The sequence below is a fragment of the Cyclopterus lumpus genome, chromosome 14 (assembly GCF_009769545.1).
Source record: "Cyclopterus lumpus isolate fCycLum1 chromosome 14, fCycLum1.pri, whole genome shotgun sequence".
Classification (NCBI taxonomy): Eukaryota; Metazoa; Chordata; class Actinopteri; order Perciformes; family Cyclopteridae; genus Cyclopterus; species Cyclopterus lumpus.
The window spans coordinates 15,880,478-15,906,155 of record NC_046979.1 but is presented as its reverse complement, the minus strand read 5'-3'; the positions used below and the strand labels follow the sequence as shown (position 1 = coordinate 15,906,155).

Sequence of the window (25,678 nt, the reverse complement as noted above, 5' to 3'; positions counted from 1 at the left end):
ACGTCCGTCACCATTTCACTCTGCTTCCCTTCCCACTTCATCCAGACAGATACCTGGCGACACAGATCCGCCATGAGAGAAATGTCTGCCGATATGCAACTGTGCATTGAGATGCTGTGGCCATTTCCTCCTTTAATCAAGACTTCAAATTTCCTATTTTGCAGGGTTTTGCAGAAGAAGAGTGCCCACTTAATATCACTTCCAGTGATATTAAGTATTAAAAAAAGAAAAAGAAAGATTATTTTACAGCTGTGTAACACAATTAAATAGGCTGCCTCTTCTACTGTAGGCTACTGGCCATGTTCCAACTCTCACTTCTCTCTCTCTCTCTCTCTCTCTCTCTCTCTCTCTCTCTCTCTCTCTCTCTCACTCGCACATAGGGAGAGAGGAAGGGAAAAATAAAGAGCCCCTCCATGCCTCTGTCTGCTGCCCCCCTCCTCCTCCTCCTCTTCCTCATGCCTCCTCCAGCTCGCTGCAAAATGTCACAGATTAGAGATTCTGCTCCCTCTCATTGGCTCGCGCCCTGTGATTGGCAGCTTGTCGGCCCGCCCCGTCGGTCTCCGTAAATGGATCGGTGTGCACGGGGAGTCCGAGCATCAGAGAGTGGAGTGGAAACAGGAAGAGGTGGAGAGGAGAGGGGGGAGAAAGAAGACAGAGGAGAGGATCGGGTGATACAAGGTGGCGAGGAGTGAAAGGGAGGAAAAGGGGAGCAGAGGGGCGTGCGGACCAAAGAGAACGGAGACACACACACACACACAAAAAAAGGTAAAAGAAGGGGTAGCTTCATGTGCTATTTGCATATGTCTGAATGTAAATACCACTACTTGTACTCCATCTACCTGTGTGGAAGAGGTGTGAGCGTGCCTTTCTGTTTTCTTCTTTCTTCTGTGCGTGTGTCTGCATTTTTGTGTATCCAATGTGTGTGTTTGTACTGAACGATCTGTCTTGGCAGCACATACTGCAGTGTGTGTGTGTCTGCAGACAGTGCTGCACATTCATGCATGAAGCTCACATGCACACACACTTACACACACACACACACACACACACACACACACAGTGCTCACGTGCAGACACACAGAGAGCAAGAGCAGAAATGTGAATGATGAATGTGGTGAAGGGGAACTGTTGCGGTTACACTTGCGTTGTGGTTACATTTGAACTGTTGAATATCTCTCGGTGTGTGTGTGTGTGTGTGTGTGTGTCGTACAGTAGTAAGAAGCTACCTAGTGGCATGATTAATCTTCATCTTGAGTCATGTCTAAACTGTGTCACATCAGTATTTGGCTCCGCTGAAAGTTCGGCTCAGCCTGGACAAACACATGTCTCGCAGGAAGCTTTTTGGCCCTGCTGTGTTTTTTCATTGACTCCCACTTGTTTACTTTCTGAACGGTTTCAAGTAAATGAATAAAGATTGTGTGGGGTTACTTTTTATAGCGTACAGCATTGCACCCAATGTGTGCCTCGAGCTGATTTGACTGCCAGTTTAGGTAACCACCTGGACGTGCGATTCTAGGTTACCAATCCCAACACAAGCCAGTTGCCTCACACAGACACGCACGCACGCACACACACACGCACTCACACACACACACACACACACATGTGCATCTAGTGCCTTATGTGAACCTGATAACCTGCCTCATAGTCTTTGTTCACACACACAAAAAAAGCTGTACATTTGGCATTGTTTGCAAAAGACACCCCTCTTTCTCGTTCTTGACCTTGCCTTGGTACATTCCAGTACCCCTCAGAGAGGGCTGTGCTTTATGGAGCATACACCGGGAGAAGCTGCTATTATAGCGAGGGAGAAGGGGGCTCGAGCCGAGGGAAGCGGGGCTGCAGGGATGTTATTTTTAGAAATGTGATTGATATTCGCGTACTGTCTGTGATCGTGCCGCTATTTCAGGGCTGAATCCAATAAAATCACACACACACACACACACACACACACACACACACACACACACACACACACACACACACACACACACACACACACACACACACACACACACGCGCACACACACACACGTGCGTGCATTCGGATCGGAGGGGGTTGTCTGTCCGGTCTATCTGTCTGCTTCTCGCTTCTGCTCCATCTGCTCTCTCCATGTCTCTGCTTCTCGTGTTAGCTAGCCAAGGAGCCACCAGAGACAGGTCTGGTCTGCTGCAGCCCATCCTTCCTTTTATGGTATAGGATCAGTATCCTTACTATTCTCTCACACACGCACACGCACGTGCACGCACACACATACACGGAAAGTCACAGCAAGAGGTACACATCTGCAGTGGTTCAATGGAGCTAGCAAGCAGCTCTAAATAGTGTGAGGTATGCAAGAATGTGACGGACTGTTGGGTCGTCCATATGAGTGCATAAATTGGAGTGGATTTGGAGAACTGTAGCGGTTCTTCTCTAAACAATATGCATATTTTCTTTTCGGTCAAACAGAGCAGCTGCATAACGGTTGCAGACATCTTAACAGAGAAAAGAAGAGAGAAATGTGGAAGTATACATTAAATCATATAAACTATCCCCCCCACCCACCTTTTCTCCCCATGTCAAAATCACACTCGCATGCAAACACTCCCCTCCTTGCTCTAGGCCTTGCTCCCAGCTCTGGACTAAATGATATCATCGGTTGCCAGGGATACAAGGACACAGCGTGCAGAGAAAAGGGAGGGTGGGGCAGAGGCAGAGCCATACACATAGACTGAAAGAGAAAGCAAGAGGCTGGAATATTGGGTATCAAGAAAGAAAAGGAGCCTTGTTGAAACAAGTAGTGAAGATGGCAAAGGGCAGGGCCATACCGGGGAAAGACAGGAGCATATAAAGCCTGTCAGAGGTTACTGGCCCATCCTTCCTCTCCTTTCTTTCATACATCTCATTCCATCCTCTTCCTTTGTCTGGAGAGAGTATGGCTTGCAACAGTGCACATGCATGTGAAAGCATGTGTTGGAGGAAATGAAAGGCAAGGATAGAGAGGAAGGGAATGGCAGTGATACTTGAGGGATGGAGGAGAGTCGCTTGCCCTCGAGTTGAGACAATAAAACCTTCCTGTCTTGTACATCTGTGCACCAACTGACTATGGTATTTCCTCACTCCCTCTACTATGTGTGTCTGTGTGTGTGTGTTTGCCAGCTCGTGGAGGATGAGTATGCCTGTTTAAAGGGGTCCAAGTCTGCACTGGTCTGCTGTCTTGCTATTCCTGACTGACGGCATCATCGGATTTGGACCAAAGTCTGTCTCCCCCTTTTCTCTCGGTGCTCATTGAGAGGTAAGTGTGGTGACGGGGATGCACGTGCACAAACACATCCACTATTAGGTTAGGCATACAGTAGTTACACAGTCACAGGGGCTTTCAGCAGAGACATGAAAGGATGCATGGCTATCCCTCTCTGGGTCCAGAGAGATGACCAGGGTTTCCTTGGTGACTAGAGGGAGAGGGAGGCAGCAGACTGAGGGGTTCAGACAGCAGGTTTAACGACCAGTTTCAACTACCATCACCCACCGGCAAAACAAGTGGAAGAGATTAATTTGTACAGCATCGTTTCTCCACACGCCACACTCTGACCCTGCACTGTTTGCGTTGCACATTCTTCTCTTCAACGTATCTCACTGTGAAGCAGTGGGTTCTCCCAACAGCAACTTAACCCCTTTTGCACATGACATCATTTGGCCGCGGAGCTGAATTCCAGATGTCTGGAATTAACCCTGCGCAGATGGGTTTGATATTGGAGGCACAGAGCCATTGTTGTGTAGAATCAAATGTAAGCTGCTGCTGCTGCTGACTGCTGACTCCTCCTACAACACTGTACCGACAGGGTGTCCATGTGTGCAACAGGGAGGGTCTACGGCAGATGGTGTATCTGCTGCCTGTGTAGTGTTGCTCAACTACCACCAGCAGCAGCAGCAGCAGCAGACTGGTTCAAAAGCGCAGTGAGGTGCCTTTACTTTGTCGAAGAAACGGGACAGCACACTTAAGAAATGTCGCCTCCACACAAACGGTGAATCCGTTTACAAGTTGTTGGCATGAATCAATCACACGGTGACAGTGGTGTGATGTTAAAACAACTTGACACTCTGGGACACAAAGCACAACAAAAGATCCTATGAGATTCATGGCGTTTGATAAAGATTGCCTATTTCAGCATTAGCAGAGACTCGCAGAAGCTCAGTGAGCTGGTCTCTCAAAGAGCAAGGTTTTGGTGGAACATGGGGTGATGTGAGGATTAGAGTGGATGTAGCCGGTGCTGTGGCTATTGCTCAGCTGTAATAGATAAATGCATCCCATCTCAATTCACGTATGTAAGCCGTGTAACATTGTCTGTACACAAACTGCCTTTTGTGTCCTCTCTCCACTCTAAGAATAAATCTAAATGCAGTTGACTTTAAAAAGCCTAAAGCCTCAGTGGGAAGAACCGTCTGGCTTCAGTTGCTCTAGCAACTGGTAGGAAATGGACCCTTGAAGAGGTTGCTGACTTAGCTCATTTAGCACTAGCGGAAAGGTTACTTCACATCTGCAAACCACAGGCAAACCTGTGTGGAACAAACTTGTAAAATGCAAGAGGGAGGGTTAAAAGAAAAATGTTGGAGAGCATATGTCGCCATGGTATTTATAAATAGCTGTGGGAAATGAATGCATATAGAGGGGCAACCCATCAGCCATACAGTAGCACTCTCTTCAGCGTCGTCAGCTGAAAGTGTTTGGCAAGAGGGACAGTAAGACATCTTTCCTGACCATGGACAAAAAAATTACTTGAATTGAACTATTCTATTTTAATCAAAGGGGGTGGAAAAACAACAACAAACAAAATGAACATATGCAGATTAGGCGAGGGAGGTAAGGATAAGAAATTGGGAAATTCAGCGCAGACACGACCAGCCAAACATCGGACCTGGTGCGGTGGTTCAATACTCAGCGTCATTGGTGTCATTGAAGCAAATGAAAGGAAGACGTGTAGCCCTAATGAACTAGCAGCTGATGGTGAACCGTGGGACTGCATGGAAGATGGGTGCTTTTGATCGGAGACGCATTCACCACCCGTCCTGTCAAATACGAAGTAAAGACTAATACCCCAGCAGCCCAGCTTTGTTTTCTTTTGCTCTGCTTTCCTTTGCTCTCAAAGTGAGGTTGCCATGGCCCTTCTTCTTAGTGCCATGTTTTTGTTTTTTTCTATCATTGGATGGCCACTGGCTGTGGTGGTGGCTGCTGGGTAGCAGTGATTAGAGAGAGGCTGAATGCACAATGCAGCTCTGGCTGACTGATGATATGAGTGCTGAACAGATACAGTGCAGCATAAAATACAGCATGATGAAATCAAATGTACCAGAGATGCACAAGCTGACACTATGCATCCCCCCCACCATATATAAATCACAGACCCACAAGTATACGCCAAAAGAAAAGCAATGATAACGCTGACATCCATGTTTCTCTCTCTCTTTTTGCTCTCTCTTTTGGGGTGAAGTGGAGGGCCTCCCAAACACAGACCAAGACTGGTAATGTGTGTGTGTGTGTGTGTGTGTGTGTGTGTGTTTACATGTACTTTGTGCACCACTTTAGCACTTTATGTTATCACAGTGTTAATTAAAGCACCTCTTTGAACCTATAGATTACCGTCAACTGTATTGTTAGTGAAAGCAGCAGTTAATGCAGGATGAAGATGCTGAAATCCACACGTTTTGCACCTGTGTGTGCGTGTGTGCGTGTGTGCGTGTGTGTGTGTGTGTGTGTGTGTGTGTGTGTGTGTGTGTGTGTGTGTGTGTGTGTGTGTGTGTGTGTGTGTGTGTGTGTGTGTGTGTGTGTGTGTGTGTGTGTGTGTGTGTGTGTGTGTGTGTGTGTGTGTGTGTGTGTGTGTGTGTGTGTGTGTGTGTGTGTGTGTGTGTGTGTGTGTGTGTGTGTGTGTGTGTGAGAGTCGCTGCCTGTCATGTTTTTCGTTAGTGTTCACCTGCTGCTGTAATTGGATGTTACATTGCTTAAATACAGGGCCCTTCCGGTTGGCCTTTTTCAATTAATTAATCGGTGAGAGGAGCAGTCTTCTGAATAAGCTTTGAGGAAATAAGTGGTGGGCATTGTCATTGCATAAGCTGCTATCTGATTGGTTAAAATTGTTTGCGCAATAAACATTATCTGTGTTTCAGGCTGCATGTATCACCCCGCAGAGCTGTACTCTGGCCGTAACGCATGGGACTCCTATCCAGCTGGAGGACCTAACAGAGGACAATGGGCTCCCGTAAACATTCGTCCCTGGAGCCACACAGAAAGGTCCGCAGCACCGTCACAATACTCACACGAAATGCTTCTGCAATGTCACCTTTTCATTCTTTCAAGACAGTAGTCCATTCGCAGGTACACACATGTCATATCGCATCCAGTGGATATACTGTAGGTTATTATGTATTTACTGTACTGCATAGATTATGATCTTTAGTCGGGAACATCAACCGAGACTTCTAATTAGACGACGGTAAGCTTCACAGGAGTCACAGGTTTTTTTTGTTGGCTGTAACGGTTAAGACAGCAGATACAATATAATAGCCCTTAACACCGAGATAACAAAATAAATAAACGTCCAAAGCCTTCCCAAAGATAATTTAGACTCCTGCGGAGTGGATAGTGGCACAACTTGAGACTTGAACTCTCCCAACAGGGGTCAGTCCAGCAGGTGGGAATCCGGCTTTTGTTGTCTGGGCTGATTCACGATAAGCACCACTTTATGGAACTGACTGATTAACTGAAGCTGTGATGAGCATATTCATGAAACAAATCTGACTTCAGCTGCAGCTCTAAGGGAGCCCATCTGCAGTTTAAATAAGCAGGACTCTGCTGAATGAAACTATAACTTCTTCAGCTGCAGCTGTGGGAAGCCTCAGTCTAGCTTTTCAGCGGTTGAGGAGGACTGAATGAATATGATTATGTCTGTAGCTGACAGGTTTTGAATTTGGCAATTGTGTCTCTGGTCAATTTGCGTGACATAAACACAGCACAACAAACAATAACTGATATTTACATTTTTTTTAAAGATTAAAATCCGATATCATAAACGTGATCCTCCAACCAGATGTGGTTTTTTAGCAAGCTATTCTAAATGAACTCCATGAGGTCTCATTGATACAAAAGTGCAAGATTAGCAATCAACCAGGAACAACTTGATTTAGATATTCAAAGAAAGAGCGGCCACACAAAGCTAACTTGAAAAAATTAACTGATTGCTGGTTAACCTCGTTCAACCTGACTCGTAGTCAATAGCAAAAAGTTTTATAGACACTACTATAGGTTTTTTAAATATTGTCTGATGGGCTCTATATTTTCAACATTATTATCTTGAGACTGTAGAATTTCTGTATATTTCTGTATATTTATTTTTTCCCTACAGGTGCCATGGAGGGCGCAATCAATCACATAACCCATCATCAAGTCGTCTTTACAATAGGTGAGTCGGGGCAAACGTCTCGCTCAAATAAGTCCTCTCGTGCAATTCTACTGAAACCACTTGGAAAGGTAACTGCACTTGTACTTGCTGCTTGAGCAGCAGAACAGTGCAACACTTGACCTGTCATGGTACTTCTTGCTTAGTGCAGTTGGTCTTTTGCTCAGGGGGGAGAGGACAGTCAACCATGTCCAGGACAAGGTCGTCTCAAAGGGGCACCGACAGCCGCTACGTCTCTGGGAGGGGAAGGAGCAGCCGTTCGAGGCCCAGAACTGGCATCACAACTCCACGCGCTCATTCCACAGCCGAGGTGGCACCAACAACGGTTATCTGACAGGACCAGGCGAGCGCTACGTAAACTGGGACCACAATGCCAGCAACTCTGTGGTGAGACCTGCAGTTCCAGGACAACATTACTTTCAAAAGAGTACACATTATTATTTATTGGAGCTAGAAGTGTGTCATCATTTGATTATGTCCCCTTTTTCTCTTGCCGACCGTTAGCACGGGGGGCCTCGCCAGCATCGCAACAACAGAGAACTCCAGTCCCCCCCAGAGAGATGGGCCCCCTCAGACTGCAACAGGAGCTTTCCTGGCAGAATTATCAACAACAGACCAGGACCGTGGAAACGGCCAGCCCTCCACCAGCGGCGAGACCAACTGCACCAGCACAGTCCCCCTCCACAGCACCCTCTGTCCCCCAGGGACGAATGTCTAGCCAAGAGGAGAAGGGACTCTGGGCCTGATCAGGTGAAGTTTGTTGGCCTTGATTCCTTTTGTTAAATATAGCCTATTTATTTCTACACAGGCTTTTATTTCTGTGCAACAGCACCACCCGTTGGTAAAATACTTAAAATATAATAATAATAATAATAATAATAATAATAATAAGACAGGTTACTTATGCTTCTCTGTTTAGTCATCCCACCCTGGATCAAGGCATTTGTCTTCACTTGCCCAAGCCGCATCGCCACCTCGCTACCACCGCTGCAACCAGGACGACTGGAAGCCTCCTAATGAAAGGGGGGGTCATTGCCACCACTATGACCACAGGACCTCAACCACACAGCAACAGGTAAGCTGGTAGAGTCCGTAAATGATTACTAAAAGATCAAACTGAACAAAACAACAGTCGGTGATTTCTTTATTATTAGCTTTTTAATTTGCAGGAAACCTCTAAACTGCGAGCTGGAGGACACCTAGCGGCTCCGAACCAGAGCTGTCGCAGCAGACCACCAGACCACGGAAGCAATGGGAAGGTCGACCGGAGAATCTCGTCATCACCAGCAGACCCCACCCGTGTGCCTTACAGCCAAAACCATCACTACTACGATCAACGGCACACAGGCCACCCCAGAGCCCTACCGCACAACATGCCGCTACACCCTTCTGAGGACAAGGACTCACGGAGCCATCACCACAAACAAAGCACAGTGAGAAATATACATTTAAATAGCATGAACACACAAAAGTCGGTATCGATAGATAGATAGGTCGAGTGTGTTTTTTGTAAAGTAGACTTGACAACTCTCAATACCTTTTTTCAGTTTGTGCCATTTCACCAGGCAAGTTGCTGCTAATAATATCATTAACCTCTTCTACCTCCACCATCCCTACCATAGACCCTTTATGTCTGCTAGGCGGGAAGGGGGATCTCTCGGGGAGATGGCAGGTCAACAGGGTGTGCCACATAGAAGTGGTGTCCAACATCGGAAAGCTGGGACGCCGCTCAGCACTTTGTGTCAAGTTGTCTTGACATTAATCCATAAAGAACATTGTGTTTGTCATACATTGTCATAAATTGCAGCAATGCTTTGGGTTGATACCATTTGTTACACATATTTGGTGCTAAATGTAAACATTTTTGACTCCAACATACCACATTAAGAAACCAAGACCTTGAGGAACACCATATGACAGTGAGGTCAACTTTCAAATAATGGTCTCACTACAATGATATTGTTACTCTGGGGACTTACAATCATCACACATGATTACAATTTGTGCAATTCCAAAACTGTTTAGTGACCCTAGTATGTAGAAATATTTGAATACATACAATTTTTTTGAAAAAGTACAAATAATAAATTTATACTGCATGCAAAAACTGCATGTTTTTTTTCTGGATTCTATGTAATCGAGTTTCTAAACAGATGTAATCCTCTGCAGGATCCTCAGCGCACTCATCAAAGGGGCAATTCAAGGGATCCAGACTCTCCTCCTTATTCGTCCCTCCTCTGCAGCCCTAAAGATGGAGGTTCTTCTGCCAGCAGTCCACATGCTTCTTCCAGTCCCTCTTCATACACAGTTGCCAGTGGCAGAAAAGATCCATCAATCATTCATCAGTTTATCCCTGGCCTCAGTGGACAGCAGAAACTACAGGGAAGCCCTAATTACACCCTGAGACCTAGTCTGACATCTACCACGTTTCTCACATCTCACACTGGTCCAAAATCCAGGTTTTTGGATGTAAAATATGGAAAGACCTTGCAGCCGCTCTGCTCACGACAGTCCCCCCACGGCCGATCAAGAGCAATCAAGCCGGAAAAGGAGTTTGAAGAACATAAAAAAACAGAGAAGCTGATGAAAAAGGACAGGAAGGGGGAAGTTCAAAAGACAAACAGAAAGGGTGAAGAGAGGAAGAGGCATAAGAAAAAAGAGGACAAAAGGTTGGCCGAGAGAAAAAGGAAGATGGATAAAGCAGCAAGGAGGGAAAGAAAGTTAGGCTTGAAAACTAAGGTCACACAGAACGAAATGTTTGCCTCCATCTCTACTCCCAAATCTTCAGGAGAGGCCAAAATATTTAAAATGGAGACTTCCACTCGGTCCCCAGAAAATCAAGGCCAGTTACCACCCAAACACAAGCACAGGGCGAGGAGGGAACGAGGAGAGAGGACACACAGGCCATCTACAAACACTCCTCATTCCGCCTGCACCTCAACATCTGGAAATCACAAAATGCCCAAGAGGAACAGAGTTCCCTCAAAACTCCCCGTCAAGGAACAACTAAAACGATCTCTTCCCAGGAAAACATGCCCCAGCCAGACCAGCAAGAGGCCCACCTCATCCCGATCAAAAGCTCGACCAAAAGCAAAGCCCGATGACACGCTCCCCTCTCTTTTATTTAAAGCCTTAGCACCTCTCAGCACAGCATGTTCTATCAGCTTAGAGCGGCCCATCCATGGCAAAGAAGGCGGGCATGGAGGGGCTCTCAACGCTCCGGACCTTCAGCCTGTGGGAAATGCGAAGGAAACGGGAGACAACCTTTCCAATACTCCCCCTGTTCTCAGCTGGCAGGGCTCTCCAGTATCAACTCTGGGAGAAGATGAAGAGGAGCTAGAGAAGGGAGTGTTGAGTAGACCTGTCCTCCAGCCCAGCCCCACCCAGTGCTTCTCTCCTCCTGTCGACAGCAATAGCACTGATGAGATGAATAAGGAGCCTTGTGAAAGCATACCGGCTGATTATTCAAACGATGGCATGTCTGAACTCGGTGATCTACCTTGTGCAACAGAACAAGTTGCTGATGGAGAGAAGGAAGAGGAGGTGGACGGCCGCAGGGGAACCTCTGGCTCTCTTCTCCGTGAGCTTCGCCACCACAAAACGGGTTTGGACGATGTCTTCAAGAGCCTGGCCACCTTTCTCGGAGGCCAGCGGGTCACATGTCGAGGCGGTCCATTCGGGGGGCCTCCCGCGTGCTCCACGGGAGGAGTGAAGTATTCCTCTTCTCTTGAATTGGGGCCAGAGATTCATGAGCATCAGGATTTCTCCCCACAATCCGACCTTACAGCATCCTCCAAATCCAGTAATCATTCACCAACTCACTGTACCTCCACGTTTCTGAAAACCCTGAGTCCGACACGTCTGAGGGAGCCTGTTGTGGACACCCTGGTGCAGGAGAAGCAGGAGGAAATCAAGCCCAACGTAAAAGAGAGCAAAGAGGGGAAGGATATGGAGATCCTTTCTGAAAAGAACGAGTCATCTCTTTCGGATGGGTCCCTGAGTGCAAAGCTGAGACTTACCACAACACACACAGATTCTTTCACCAGCCTCATTACACTCTCTACCAAGGAAGAGAGAGGACACAGTGAGGAGACGGAACGCTTGGGTACTGAGAGGAAGAAGAAACAAAAGGTTAACGATGGGGAGAGCGAAGGAGAGATCAAGATTAAGATAAAGACGGAAGAAAGCAGCGTCATCTGTTCTAAAAACAAAGCAAATGAAATCAGGGATTTGGAAGAAAAAGCTGTTTCGTCCTCTTTGCTCGTCATCTCCAGAAAGTCCCCCAAACCTCTCAAAGAAAGGGCCAGTAAGAAGGGCCAGACTCCTCAGGAAAATCCAACCCCACATGACAACCACATCCAGAAAGAAAAAGTGGGCGCGGGGTACGCCGATGTAAAGATCATAACTGAGAAGAAGGAAGAGTTAGAAACAAAGATATCCTCAGCCGCCGGAAAAACCAATACCAACACCATAAGTCCAGCGTCAACTGTAACAATCAATCCATCTAAATTGCGTGTGACCACACCAGCAAGCAAACCGCTCTGCTCAGCAGCTCCAATTGACCCCATGAAACTGAAAGCATTGTCCATGGGCTTGTCTAAGGAGCTAAAGATCCTCTTGATTAAGGTGGAGAGTGCTGGAAGACAAACATTCAACATATCGGAGCTGGAGGAGCAAAGAATCCCGCTCTGCAAGATCAGCATTGAAAACACGGGTGCTGAAGTGGTCAGAGCTTGCAAGTGAGTACGCTGACAAAGATGCTCTTAATTTGGGCATCTCTTTTTAATCTCTTAATTACATTCAAGTTGTTACTCTTGTCTTTTATTGTCATATTTTTCCAGGGGGACGAGGGTGAAGGGGAAGTTCAAGGAGTCTTTCCTGCTTCCAGCCTTCTCTGTAAAACCTAACATTGCCACCAACATCCCCATTCCTCGAGAAAAGCTTAATCCTCCTACGCCGAGCATCTATGTGAGTCCACACAGATTAGCATACCCAATGGGATCCCGCTCGACAAGTGTGCATCCTCACGTATTGAATCCTAACGACGTGTTTAAGCCATGCTAGAGGCATGGTTCTAAGGATGGCAACGTCGACCTGTACGATAAGTTGGACGCTCGGTCAGTTGGTTGCCACCTCGCTCCAAACGGAAATGTCGTGATAACTGTCTGATGGGTGGGCAAGCGATTTTGTACAGACATTCACGTTCCCCTCAGGATGAATTGTAAAGCACTCGTGATCCCTTAACTTTTTAATCGACCACAAATTTCTTTTGACTAAATACTCGCAAAACTAGCCTCAGCTGTACTTTGTGTTTATTCAGAAACCCCAACAGTCTGAAAAATGTCCGTAAGCCCATTTTAATCGGGAAACTACATTTTTTTCATTTTTTAAATTGTATAAACAGATGATGTGTCGAGAAAGTCCTCGGCGCTTAGACTCTACAGGGAGATTTGTAATCGAGGTGCAACCTCCTGTGGAGTCCAGACGCTGTTGGTAGACTGAAGAGGCTGGTGAATATGATGAATCTGGTGAATATGATGAATCTGATGAATATGATGAATATGCGAGGACTGGGCGGTGATGGGGAGGTGGAGGGGCGTGTGTAGCAGCAACATGACACGGTCCTATTTAGTAAGACACGGCACCAAGATGATGTCCTAAACAAGGAGCTGCAAGGAAATCTGGAGTGAGCATGCGTGAGACGGGTGGATGGCAGAAATCAACTTCAGGAGAAATAAACTTTGGGCGTAAAAAGTATAGTTTTCTAAACTGAACCTGTGCTCGTTGTTCAACGCTTATTGTTACAAAGATTGTTGTTGTTGTTGTTGTTGTTGTTTTTCACTTTGCCTCTTTATTCTAGGTGCCTTTGTTGGTTAGGTGTAGGCATGAGGAGTGAGAGCTATGTTTAGGGTCAGAACATCCTGATATTCTGCGGGTCATGGCTTCACCATGGTAAGAAAAAAAATTATAATAATGCGACCAGGGAAGAGCCAATGCCGTCATTTTGCAAAAAAATAATTAGCCATATTGCACAAAGGTTTGTACTGTAGGAACAATGGGTGTTTTCAAACTATTGGGATATTCAAATGACGGGCCATCCTAAATACAGCCTCAGTGAGCCCCCAGCATGGCTGTCGACCTCGGGGCTTGTTCTCATATGAACTAAGAAATGAGTAAATCGCCGCCATAAATCTTTGAATTATGTCTTGGATTGTTTTCTCGATAGCAGCAGAGAGAGCTGCCTTATCATACCTTGTTTCAAGACATCTACACGTTACCAAGCGACTGTCAGTATTTTTCATTTGTTTTCAAAACAAATAAATAAATTCTGTCACCGCGTTCAAATGTTCGTAATTATTTTGTGTTTCTTCCGCAGTTGGAGAGCAAGAGGGACGCTTTCTCTCCGGTTCTGCTTCAGTTCTGCACTGATCCCAAAAATGCGGTGACTGTCATCAGAGGCCTTGCCGGCTCCCTCCGCCTTAGTAAGTTTATACACCGCACTCAGCTCAGCTACTTTACCCCACTCCAGTTACTCGGTTCATGAAATTCCAGTTAATCTAAATGAGTTTTTGGTGATTAGTAACACATTGGCCACGATTAGGGCCTTTTGTTCATTGGAGCAGGGAAAGAGAACGGGAAGGAGGTGTCGATTATTCAGATATAAATGTAGCATGTAGTTATACAACAAACAGTTCTCTGAGTCACAATGGTGTCTTCATGATCTATTAATGAATGCAGACCATGTCTGCTTCGACCATAACCGGATGGCTTGATGGAGTGTTAATTTTAATGTGTTTGCATATTTTCGCTTGTGTTTTATAATCGTCCAGTATAGATAAGCTGATCTTATTTCAGTTTTTACACCTTTTTCTCTATGAAATACGTTCAGCTTGGAACAACAACCAATGCCTTGAGAAATATACAATTATATATGATCAACAAAGTAAGAAATTCCTATTTATCTGATAATGTTCTCTGCTTTCCTTTCCCTATGTGAGACCTTGGTCTGTTCTCCACCAAATCGTTGGTCGAGGCCAACGCGGAGCATGCGGTGGAAGTGAGGACTCAGGTCCAGCAGCCCGCCGATGAGAACTGGGATTCAAGTGGTTCGGCGCAGACGTGGCCCTGTGAAAGCAGCCGCTCGCACACCACCATTGACAAATATGCTCAGTACCAGGCCTCGAGCTTCCAGGAGAGCCTGCAGGTAGACATTGGCCAACACATGTACACACATGCACACAGATGTTTGAATATTTAGGTGGATATGGATAGAATAAAAGGCATTGTTAATTGATTTACACAAGCCTGTATTGCAAATCAAACATCAGAAATGCTCCATTGGGCCTCATTCAGGAAGCTCGTGTGCAGACTGATTTATCCTTAAGTGCCAATGAGAGGGTTTGTGGCATTCACTTTCCATTTCCTGGTACTTAAAGTTTTCTTCTAGATATGAGTGGTCCAGACTTGTCGTCTGAGTCATGAACAGATAGTCTGTCTTTCTTCACAGGACAAAATAACCTCACATTTGAAATCATAAATATTTGGGAGACTGAATATGATGCAAAATTAATAGTCACCATTTCGTCATCAAAATGGCTTGCCAATAAAAAAAATGTATAAGATTTCATGATTTGAATTTGGGGCTGCACGGTGGTGTAGTGGCTAGCACTGTCGCCTCACAGCAAGAGGGCCGCGGGTTCGATTCCCGGTCGGAGCGGTCCTTCTGTGTGGAGTTTGCATGTTCTCCCCGTGGCAGCGTGGGTTCTCTCCGGGCTCTCCGGCTTCCTCCCACAGTCCAAAGACATGCTGCAGGTTAATTGATCTCTAAATTGCCCATAGGTGTGAATGTGAGAGTGAATGGTTGTATGTCCCTACATGTGCCCTCGATGGACTGGCGGCCTGTCCAGGGTGTCCCCTGCCTTCGCCCTATGTCAGCTGGGATAGGCTCCAGCGCCCCCGCGACCCTAATGAGGATAAGCGGTATTGAAAATGGATGGATGGATTTGAATTTGCATATTCGGCACATTTGTCACTGACAGCAACCTCAGAGTCTGTTTCCAGTTAAACATCACCGGCTTTAGACTATAATATTTTCTCTTCTAATATACTCTATATACATAACTGTCAAATCCCCCTTGTCCACCTCTCATATTGTTTGTTTAGGATTTTTTTGTGATGAATATGCTAACAATCAATTGTCACAAAAGCTCATCTTCTTGTGAACGGGCATCATTCAGCGGAACAACTGAAAGTAATTATTTCAGTTTAGATTTATAGTATGTTGGTGAATCCAACTGGGAGCACTCAACTCCACAGCTTCTGAAGAAGAAAACTAAAATATTATTGTGTGAGGATTATTTAGATAAATAACCAGTGTGCTAAAAGTTCAGTCTTTCTTTGAATCATCTCTGGTGTATAATAATTCCTCTCGAGCGTTCCGTAAGTTTCAATAAGTTGTTTTGATTGTAGTGTTATTAAAAAGTAATGATATGTAGCCCTGTTTACACTTGCCAAAGGGAAACACATGCACACTTATTTCACTTGTCTGATGTGAGGCTATTAAGTTGTTACAGCAATACAGAAAAGCACTTTTTGTAAATAACTCTTTCAGATGCATGTATGTCCGTCAGCTGTTACAGTTATATTGACTAGTGGCATGCACACATAATGTAGGTAAATAATGATGTATTTTGACTTAGCTCAACATTTAATTAAATAACAATGCATCCTTTTTTTAGCTGTCGGCCAACCTGTCAGCTAAGCTCATGTAGATGTGTTACAGGAGGAGAAGGAGAGCGAGAATGAAGAGGAAGGAGAGGAGGCCGAGTCTGCAGATACGACGGCCGCTACAAAAGCTGCTCTGACCTTAACTAACATTAAAGCCAATTCTGCGACCTTCTTCAGCAAAGCCCAACCTGTTACTCCCAACAGCACAACCAGGTGAGCGTCTGTACCAAGAACTCACAGTTTTAATGGGCTAACAATGCACAACTCAGACTCTGTTCTGTTCCCCAGCTCAGAGCAGAAAACAGGCGGAAAGATCATCAAATTTGGGACAAATATTGATCTCTCTGACCCTAAAAGGTGAGATTATGTCATTAACCTCTGCCCGCTCAAACTGACCTCTCTGAGGGTCCTTGTTGTCTCACATTATACATCATATGTTTCTTCATAAGATGGAAGCCTCAGCTGCAGGAGCTGCTGAAGCTGCCAGCTTTCATGCGCGTGGAATCCAGCAACAACATGCTCAGTCACGTCGGTCACACCATCCTGGGCATGAACACCGTCCAGCTCTACATGAAGGTGCCAGGCAGCCGCACGCCAGGTCAGAGAGAGTGTACAATCAGGAGCTCGTGAACCACAGATTGATGCTTTCAACTTAAGTGTTTGAATGAATAAACGGACCGTTGCCGCTCTTCATTAGGTCATCAAGAGAACAACAACTTCTGCTCTGTCAACATCAATATCGGCCCTGGTGACTGTGAGTGGTTCGCTGTTCATGAGCACTACTGGGACGCCATCAACCAATTCTGTGAGAAGTGAGTGAAGAGGCTGTCTAAGAACATGTGTAGCAACCAGAAAGGTGCAATTCAGTCAAGAGTAGATCTTCGACAGGGTATTCTGTAACGTACACTGCTGTAATGTTTGCATTTTCTGTTTTTGAAAGTGCGTACAAAACAATCAAAGTGAGCAAACTGTTCTCCCCACTGTGTCTCTGGCTACAGCGGCGAGGCACTCGGCTGTGTGATCACTTGTGGCCCCAACCAGCCTGGCGGATGACAATAATTAGCTGTAGTATCTGTGCATGCTAAATTGCATCGTTTCAAATTGTTTCCCTCAGGCATGGTGTAGACTACCTAACAGGGTCCTGGTGGCCAGTCCTGGAAGACCTCTACAGCTCCAACATTCCTGTGTACCGCTTCATCCAGAGGCCTGGAGACCTGGTGTGGATCAATGCGGGGACTGTGCACTGGGTCCAGGCGTTGGGCTGGTGCAACAACATCGCCTGGAATGTGGGGCCACTCAACTGTAAGTTACAGCAAGGACCACAACACACGGGGTGAAATGTGTCAGATTGCAGCTTAAATATGCTGTTGAATATGCTGCCTACTTTCAGACTCACCACTGTTTTGTGTCTTCTTTTTTGTGTTGCTCTCCCAGCGTACCAATATCAACTCGCCCTGGAGCGCTACGAGTGGAACGAGGTGAAGAAGGTGAAGTCCATCGTTCCCATGATCCATGTTTCCTGGAATGTGGCACGCACCATCAAGATCACCGACCAGGATACCTACAAGATGATCAAGTAAGCCCGTGTGTGTGTGTGTGTGTGTGTGTGTGTGCGTGCGTGTGTGTGTGTGTGTGTGTGTGTTGGGTCACATCTTTCACTGTGCCCTCCTCCCTCTTCCTCAGACACTGCCTGATGCAATCCATCAAGCACATCCAGATTCTCAGAGAGCAGCTGGTGGCCGCGGGGAAGAAGATCTCCTACCAGAGTCGCATGAAGGACGAGCCCGCCTACCACTGCAATGAGTGTGACGTGAGTGCCTCCTTCCTTTCCCATCGCTGTCTGTCTGCACAGGGCAGTGCGCGTTGTGTGTGCGTCGCGGCCGTGATATGCACTGTGTCTCTGCAGGTGGAGGTGTATGATCTCCTACTGGTGACCAGCGAGAACAGCACTAAGAAGAGCTACGTGGTGCACTGCGAGGACTGCGCCCGAGCTAAGAGCCCGTCGCTGGCGGGAGTCGTGGTGCTGGAACAGTATCGGATGGAGGAGCTGATGAGGAGCTACGACACCTTCACGCTGGTCAGTCTCACTTTCTAAGCACTACCTGTAATACCTTTTGAGAAACAAACAGGACTCCGTATTGCTTCATCCAATTGTCATCCTTCTACAGTCCAGAGGTAAAGTGAAGCAAAGTGAACATATATTGCCAACAAGTCACGAGTCAAAGGATGTTTTAGTCCATTATATATAATTTTAATTGAGTTAACATAACTCTTGACCCTTTTCCAAAGTAAACCGTCAGACTCTAGGTTGATTTCCTTTCTTCGCGTCACAGATTGGTTCAGTTCATGTCGATACAATATGAATATCCGCTTGAAGCTTGCTTGCAATTGGTGAACCATTACAGTGAATATGTATGTGCGTATATGTTGTCTTGGTTACCGTTACCATTGCTGGTGAAAGTTGTATTGTTGGTGTAATCATTCCTCCCGTCCATACCGGTCAAGAAGATATCCCTCCCTAAAGCAGTTCTAAGTGATGGGGTACCAAATAGAATTAAGACATGAATATAAACAATTGCAAAAACATTAAAATGATAATTCATAATTGGTCCCTAAATGTCCCCAAATCCCAACTTAGACTGCACACACACACACACACACACACACACATAACACACGCACACACACACCGTTTTTTTTCAAATGGCCAGCTGAGCTGTCTCTCCCTCTTTTTCTCCCCCTTTCAGGCTCCAGCACCCTCTTCAAAGTGAGGACTCCTGCGTGGTGTCTTTCAGCCATAACCAAAACTCTAATGGCAGCACAAATGTTGTCTTCAAGGCAATCTATTTCTGCAAACACTCTTTGAATCAGCCAATCACATTTACTCAGTATTGTTTACATCACACAATAAGGTATGGATACTCAGCCAATCCAACTATAGCTCACTGTCTTCCCCATACCAGCTGCTGATTGGACGTGTGTTTTGAAATAGAATGACTAGACTGGTACTTTTCATGAAAAGCATTTCAGATATGTACAAAAAAAAAACAATGTGAGCACTGTTAGCACTGAAAATCAGGTTAAATGTTCAACGGACACTGCTGTGATTCAAAAGCGTCAAGTAGCCGGTTCTGTGTAAATTCAGGTACTTTTATGCAAATTCCGTAGAACTTTTTTATACCAATCTAGTTATTCTATATGTCCATGAATTTGCTGTGATTCTGTTGTACCAGCAGGGGAATCGCTTCACAGGAGAAGTAGCTGTCACATTTGGCATCGTATTGTTTCCTCTTTTTCTTTGGTATTCAGGTAAACTCTGACATGTGTAACTCCTGTCTGTATACTCTTTGAGGTGCTATTCCAATCTCGTGTATTCCCGTTCGATACTTACAAAGTTTTACCAGCCTATTAGTACACCACATTGGCCTTGCAAACTGTATTTATAGGAGAGGTAATTAGAGGATTAAACAAACAAATAATGATTTATGTACATATTTAAAAAGAAAAAGTTTTGAAAAGTCAGTTTCTCTAAAATACGGGTTTACTAGAGGACTAATATGGTTTCATTCTTAGGTGGAAATCAAGTATGTATATTGGGGGGGGAGTTTTTTTTCAGATAAATACTTGCGTTAGTGTGGTTCCTATGATACGCATAGAAAACAGACGGTGTCGTTTTTTTATTTTTGGAATGGGAAAACAATCCCAGTTTTTTTTTTTTACCTCCTTTTGTTGCTACGTTCTTGTTTCTAGATGACAGAGAAAATACGTGATTGTGAATGAATTTATGGGATACACAATGGTGTGCATAGATGGGGGAACAGAGGGGGGTGGGTGGGGTGGTAATTTTGTCCAAAGAGACACAAAATCATAATCTTATAATGCAAAAGCCAATGAGGCCAAATAGATGACCAGACTGAATGCCACCTCAGTGTTTTCATTTTGCCCCCAAACATCCGCCCTGATGAGGCTCCGTGCACTGCCCGGGGTTCACTGCATTTACCGTTGAACATGTTGAAGAGCACATTAATTGAGACTTCAGGAGAAGGACCCAGTCGTTGTGTTTTTGTTTTTGTTTACATTGTGGCAGCTCTTTAAAATAAAAGGTATGGATTAGATATGATATGTTATAATACAAGAGTGAGGTACAACTAAAAGCGTTGCTTCCACTGGACTGTACTCGCATACACACTTTTGGTGGCCCATTTCATCATTTGAATAGAGGTTCATTATTACTATTAAAAACACTATGAAGACCACGTGGCAACTTTCACATTAATCTCATTAGACTCATAGTCTGTGCACACCATTTACTGTACATAATATAACTGTTTTCAGGTTCACTAGAAGACTTATGCTCTCAATCAGAAATTGAATTTGTATATGGTCAAATATGTCCACCTCAGTCATATGTTTTGGTTGGTGCTCTATTATAATACACCTGACAAATATCCTGTTTCACTCTAGTTTAAATTACTGCAATGGGAATTAATTCCCACTTTTATACCTCTTTTTGTTGTCAGTTTATGTATTTTGGATTACAGAGAAAATGGAAAATTGTAAATTGTGACATTATTTATACTGTACATTGTGGTTTTCTTACATATTTATTGCATATCAAAGGTTACTTCACTTGATAAGGGGCTACACGGTATTTTAAAAATGTAGTATGGTCATAATGTGTGGACAGGGGAAGTGCAATCAGGGGCCGGTGTAATTTTCATGGTGCTAGACCCCTCCTTGCCTCAATGCCCCCTTATTAAACAGCATTCATAAGTCAGAGGTACAACTCAAAACAACCTGTTGGTGCTTAGAACCATTTCAACACAGTTTGGTGGGAAAAGAAATGGAATGATGTCTTTGTACTGTATCGAAGAGATAAATACAAAATCTTTTAAAAATGTTTTGTCCATTTTATGAAATTCATGTTCAATTATTGTGAGGCAGTCGTGGTTTTATGATGAGCATTAGTAGTAGTTGTAATTCTTGACACTTTTGCAAAGACTTTTAGGGATGTGACTTTCAATGACGTTTAGGTTTTGTTTTTTTGTGTCCCGTCCTCATTATTGGTATTATTTGAAGAATGTAATAATGCTCTTTTTCCTCTTGACTTGTTTGATTTATGCTGCACTTATTGTTTTAAAAAAATAAATAAAGAACTGACATAGAAGAAAACCTGAGCCAGACCTGTCTTAAACCCCTCTGTGATTTTTTTTTTCTGTGACATATCGTATTGTTGTTAAAGAAAATAAAATGTTTTGATAAATTATTCAACAATGAGTCTTTGCCTTTTGATTCTGTCGTCTGTGTGGATAATTTAAAATCCGTCTGTGTTCAGGCATGCTCTCCTTAAATATCCAAATGGTTTGCTTGACACAAAAAGTATCTTGGGGAAGAAGAGGGGAGGCAGAGATTTCACAATGTCATTGAAAAACCTCCGTTGCATGATTCAAAACAATGTTGCATGTGTTCTGAGAAAGTTGTTTGCAACCCCAACTTATGAAGTACTTGACGGATGTGAGCATCTACATACATGACTTACAGTCCAGATAGAAATTGGATGTAAGTGCATGTTTAGGTTTTGCTTTATGACCACATGGTGGTTTTAAAGGAGGTGTGTGATTGGAGAAAGATACTGACATTGGTGTGACGTCTATCCACAGATATGGTATGTGTGCCTTCTGTTGATCTTTACTGATACAATAAACTATTTTACTCTTTTCTTTCGCCTATCGTTTAAAAATGTTCTTCAAAGCTCTTTTAAAGGGAAGCCGCAGCAGCAGCAGCATCACCTTCTGCTGTTTGTTGGAGAAGTGAAAAATCTGACAGCACCTGGTATTTCCAGACCTGATTATCAAAAATATCAGTAAATAAAAATACAAATACATTAAAAATATTTTTTGAAATCATAACAATGTCCTGATAACACAAACGTGTGGAAAAGTAAAAGTCTCAAAAGCCCAAAGTCCCATTAGACCCTATACTATGATGTAGTTATGACTGTTAGACACTATACTATGAAGTGTGTATGACTATTGATGAAACACTATGTCAATTCTGACTTTTTAGGACTATATTGTAATGCAACTTTGCGACTATGATTTTTTTCACATACTACGGCTTGTTATGATTTACATATTTATGACATGCTATAATATAACTTTTTTATGAACATACTAAACTCTGCTGTTTTGTGATTTTTAATAAGATACTTTACTATTACCATTTAATGTATTTTTATGACATGACAAAAGTTCTATGCAATATACTATGCAATGCTGCATTGTTTCACTTTAAATGTGTTCGTCAAATGATTTCTTCTTTGTGCAAAGTTGAAAGAAAGCTACAGTTTATCCAAATATTTCTGGAATATCTAAACAAATGGATAATATTTCCAAGGTTTTTCAGCTTGCTGTCTATTACTTACCGAGGACAGAATATATATACTCAGTCAATAAATTAATTCATTAATTAATGTATTATTAAATACAGGAATAAAGAAATAAATGCAGAAATAAATGTATAAATAGATAAATGAATAAATGGAATAATTAATAAATGCTGAAATAAATACAGAAATATATAAATCCTTAAATAAATAAATACAATTATAAATAAATGCTGATATTAATAAATACAAGTTGATACATAAACAGGACATGAATAAATAAATCTATTTCTACATTTTTGTTCACCTTCATTTATTCATTTCTGTATTTCTGTGTATGTATATTGATAGGGTAGGCGGTCCAAACTCATTCTTAAGCAGCATTGGTCAAGAAGGGGAGCAAGACAGAAGCAATCATCCCTGTACTCTAATACAAACGTATTGTAATGTAATGTCGTATCATTGCATCCTAAAATGGCTCACCTGAGCTTGGTCCACCTTGGTTGTCATGCTCTATAACGCCTCAGCAGAGACGAGGAACAACACATACACCTTTTAAAATACCAGCAATGAGAAGAAAGACTTTAGAACAAGGGATACGCTCTGTTGTCACATTTATTTACAGTATATTACGCTCGTTATTATAACTGTGTAATTACGATCCGGTCCACACAATTGACTATTTACTCTTCACAAACACACCGCTTCCTCTTCTTCTATGCTGCGGCCCCAAAGCATAGTTTTCCGCGACAGCTCCCCCTACTGGCCCGATCTGTTATCGTTTCCCCTCTGCAGCTCCCCCTACTGGCCCGATCGGTCATTAATGCATCTCTCCAGTCACACATCATTTTTTACCAGTCGTTCTGTACCTGTTGGTTAATGACCTTGTACATCAATTTCAGTGATCGTGAGGCATTTAAAAATGTATATATTTTTCAACATACTATATAATTACTTTTTTTATAAACAATTTGAAGTGCTATATCACAGCATTGTAATGACTTCTTTTATCTTGGCACTTTATATTTATTTTTATAACCATACCACGACTTTTTAGTGCCTTTGTCTTTTCTACATAGTATACCGTGGCTATTATTTGACATACTTTACAGAGTAATGCTGAACTGGGACATTTTGTGTGGATCTTTCTTAATTGCTTTAAGTCAAACAAATACATTTTAAAAGTGTTTGGGATAACTAACTCACACTGAATCATAGCCAAAGGCTATAGGCTGACATTTCACAGATCATGTAGTTTTTCTTTTTAATTCAAGTATTTAACATTATATAATACGTTTTGTGCAAATAATTAATAATATATCACAAACTACAGAAACAGAAATCTAGAAATCTAGATCCTCACCCCACATTGAGTTAAATAGAAAGTATCTGATGCTGTACTGTATATTAAGTGGCCTATGCACAAGGGCAATGTTGCTCACATAAAAGAGCCGACAGCAACCTCTAACGGCTAGATACAAAGGCTCAGATTAGAAGCAGTGAAAGTCAAGTACAGCTTACTTATTTTGCAGGTGCTGTATAATATTTGAGATTGATAAAGATAAGCTTAATGTAAAACAATTAATTAGTAGGATAAAGATGTATTTTGACAAAACTATATACAGTTCCAAATAATTAGTAAAACATTTCTTTGTTTCAAACTTTATTGTTTTATATTAGCCTTGATGTCTGTAAATACTTTAACAGTTCAATATTGAGGATTCTATAATAATTCCCTCACTATTTAGAAATAAATGTCCATTTATGTTTCACACAGACACATAAGTGCTTATATGCACTGCACCTCCTACTGTATATAAGCAAGTGAGAGCAACATCAAATCAAATATGAATATGAACAGCTTCATTTCATAACATGATTTATTTTTTCAAATGAGAGCTTTCCAGAGACGGTACCAGTCTATAGACATGCGTACAAATAAATGATGAAGTAGCAATATGTTAAAAACACGTACAGTGAAGCACTGAGCTGATCATGGGAACAGTTCAAGAGACAAGTTATATCGCAGTGTCATTTTGAAGTTTTACCTCATAAAATATAGAGTTGAAGATGATATGATGATGATGTAAGAGTATCAGGTGGAAGACAAATCGAGTGAGAGTTACTGAAACGCTGGTTCGATTCCTCTGGCCTGAGAGGACGTCATAGTTTGAAAATGTGAATATCACAGCTGATAATTAAGTGTAATCCGTTGATGTAGATTCTGGCATGCTGTTACAGAGGAAAACATGTTTTCTCTTATTACATATAGGGATGCAATGCACAATGATCATTTAAAAAACGGTCATTCATAATAAATTCACACAATGATGCAGTATTTCAGTATTTCAAATTAAAGCATTTATTTATTTTATATTGAGCCAACAAACAATTTCAGGGGTACATTTGTTTCTAAAGACCAGAATAATAAATAAATATCAAGACAATTTATTCTGTGTGTGTAACTTCGTAGAACATTGTTAAACATCAATTCAACAGCCCTTGTGCAGGCCTCTTCGTACACGTTAAACAATATGTTTTGATTATCTGGCCAATGTGCAAGACATGAACAGATAGTTGAGATAGATTTGGTTGATGAATAAAACAAAGATGACTACATTTGGCTGTGCGTGTGCCATGCCATGATATCAAATATATATTAGTCAAAATATATATTAGTCACATCTAAATATTGATGGGGAATATATCCTTCCCTGCTTCGGGCATTAAATATCACATTTAAATATCCTACAATTTAAAAACACATTTAGGAAACAGGTTTTTCCTGTCTTTTTTTTAATAGATTGGCTTCCTATTGGCGGGTTTGAAATGTGAACTGTTAAATAAATTGGATAATATAGTTATGTCATAAAACATTTGCATTCTATCTGAGATTTCTGCAACCTCCACAGAAACAAACTATTTGTTTTTTGCCTGTAAAGAATCAGTGATAAACACAACGGAGTCGCGACTGTTTCAAAGTGTAATTCCTGCTTGAGGTTATATATACATATATATATATACATATATATATATATGTATATATATATATATATATACATATATATATATATATATATATATATATACATATATATATATATGTATATATATATATATATATATATATAT

At 42.8% G+C, this 25,678-nt stretch overlaps 1 protein-coding gene across 1 annotated transcript; it reads left to right on the top strand.

Moving 5' to 3' along the window:
• Nucleotides 1-643: 643 nt before the first annotated feature.
• On the top strand, nt 644-19,731 carry LOC117743289. The gene is made up of 22 exons (XM_034551170.1): nt 644-765; nt 3,143-3,278; nt 5,473-5,503; nt 6,146-6,269; nt 7,381-7,437; nt 7,602-7,821; nt 7,939-8,184; nt 8,354-8,509; nt 8,604-8,867; nt 9,604-12,173; nt 12,276-12,402; nt 13,811-13,916; nt 14,433-14,638; nt 16,217-16,374; nt 16,450-16,518; nt 16,611-16,759; nt 16,859-16,973; nt 17,276-17,463; nt 17,596-17,737; nt 17,845-17,971; nt 18,068-18,238; nt 18,909-19,731. Exons 4-22 carry the CDS (start codon nt 6,151-6,153, stop codon nt 18,930-18,932), a joined length of 5,214 nt encoding a protein of 1,737 aa, XP_034407061.1. The 5' UTR covers nt 644-765; nt 3,143-3,278; nt 5,473-5,503; nt 6,146-6,150; the 3' UTR covers nt 18,933-19,731.
• The last annotated feature ends 5,947 nt before the right edge of the window (nt 19,732-25,678 follow it).

What these genes read in the sequence shown, in the direction of transcription:
- LOC117743289 (XM_034551170.1), top strand. Translation starts at nt 6,151, where the DNA reads ATGTATCACCCCGCAGAGCTGTACTCTGGCCGTAACGCATGGGACTCC. An exon ending in ACAATGCCAGCAACTCTGTG is followed by an intron (nt 7,822 to 7,938) that starts GTGAGACCTGCA and finishes GCCGACCGTTAG; the next exon opens with CACGGGGGGCCTCGCCAGCA. An exon ending in ATCACCACAAACAAAGCACA is followed by an intron (nt 8,868 to 9,603) that starts GTGAGAAATATA and finishes AATCCTCTGCAG; the next exon opens with GATCCTCAGCGCACTCATCA.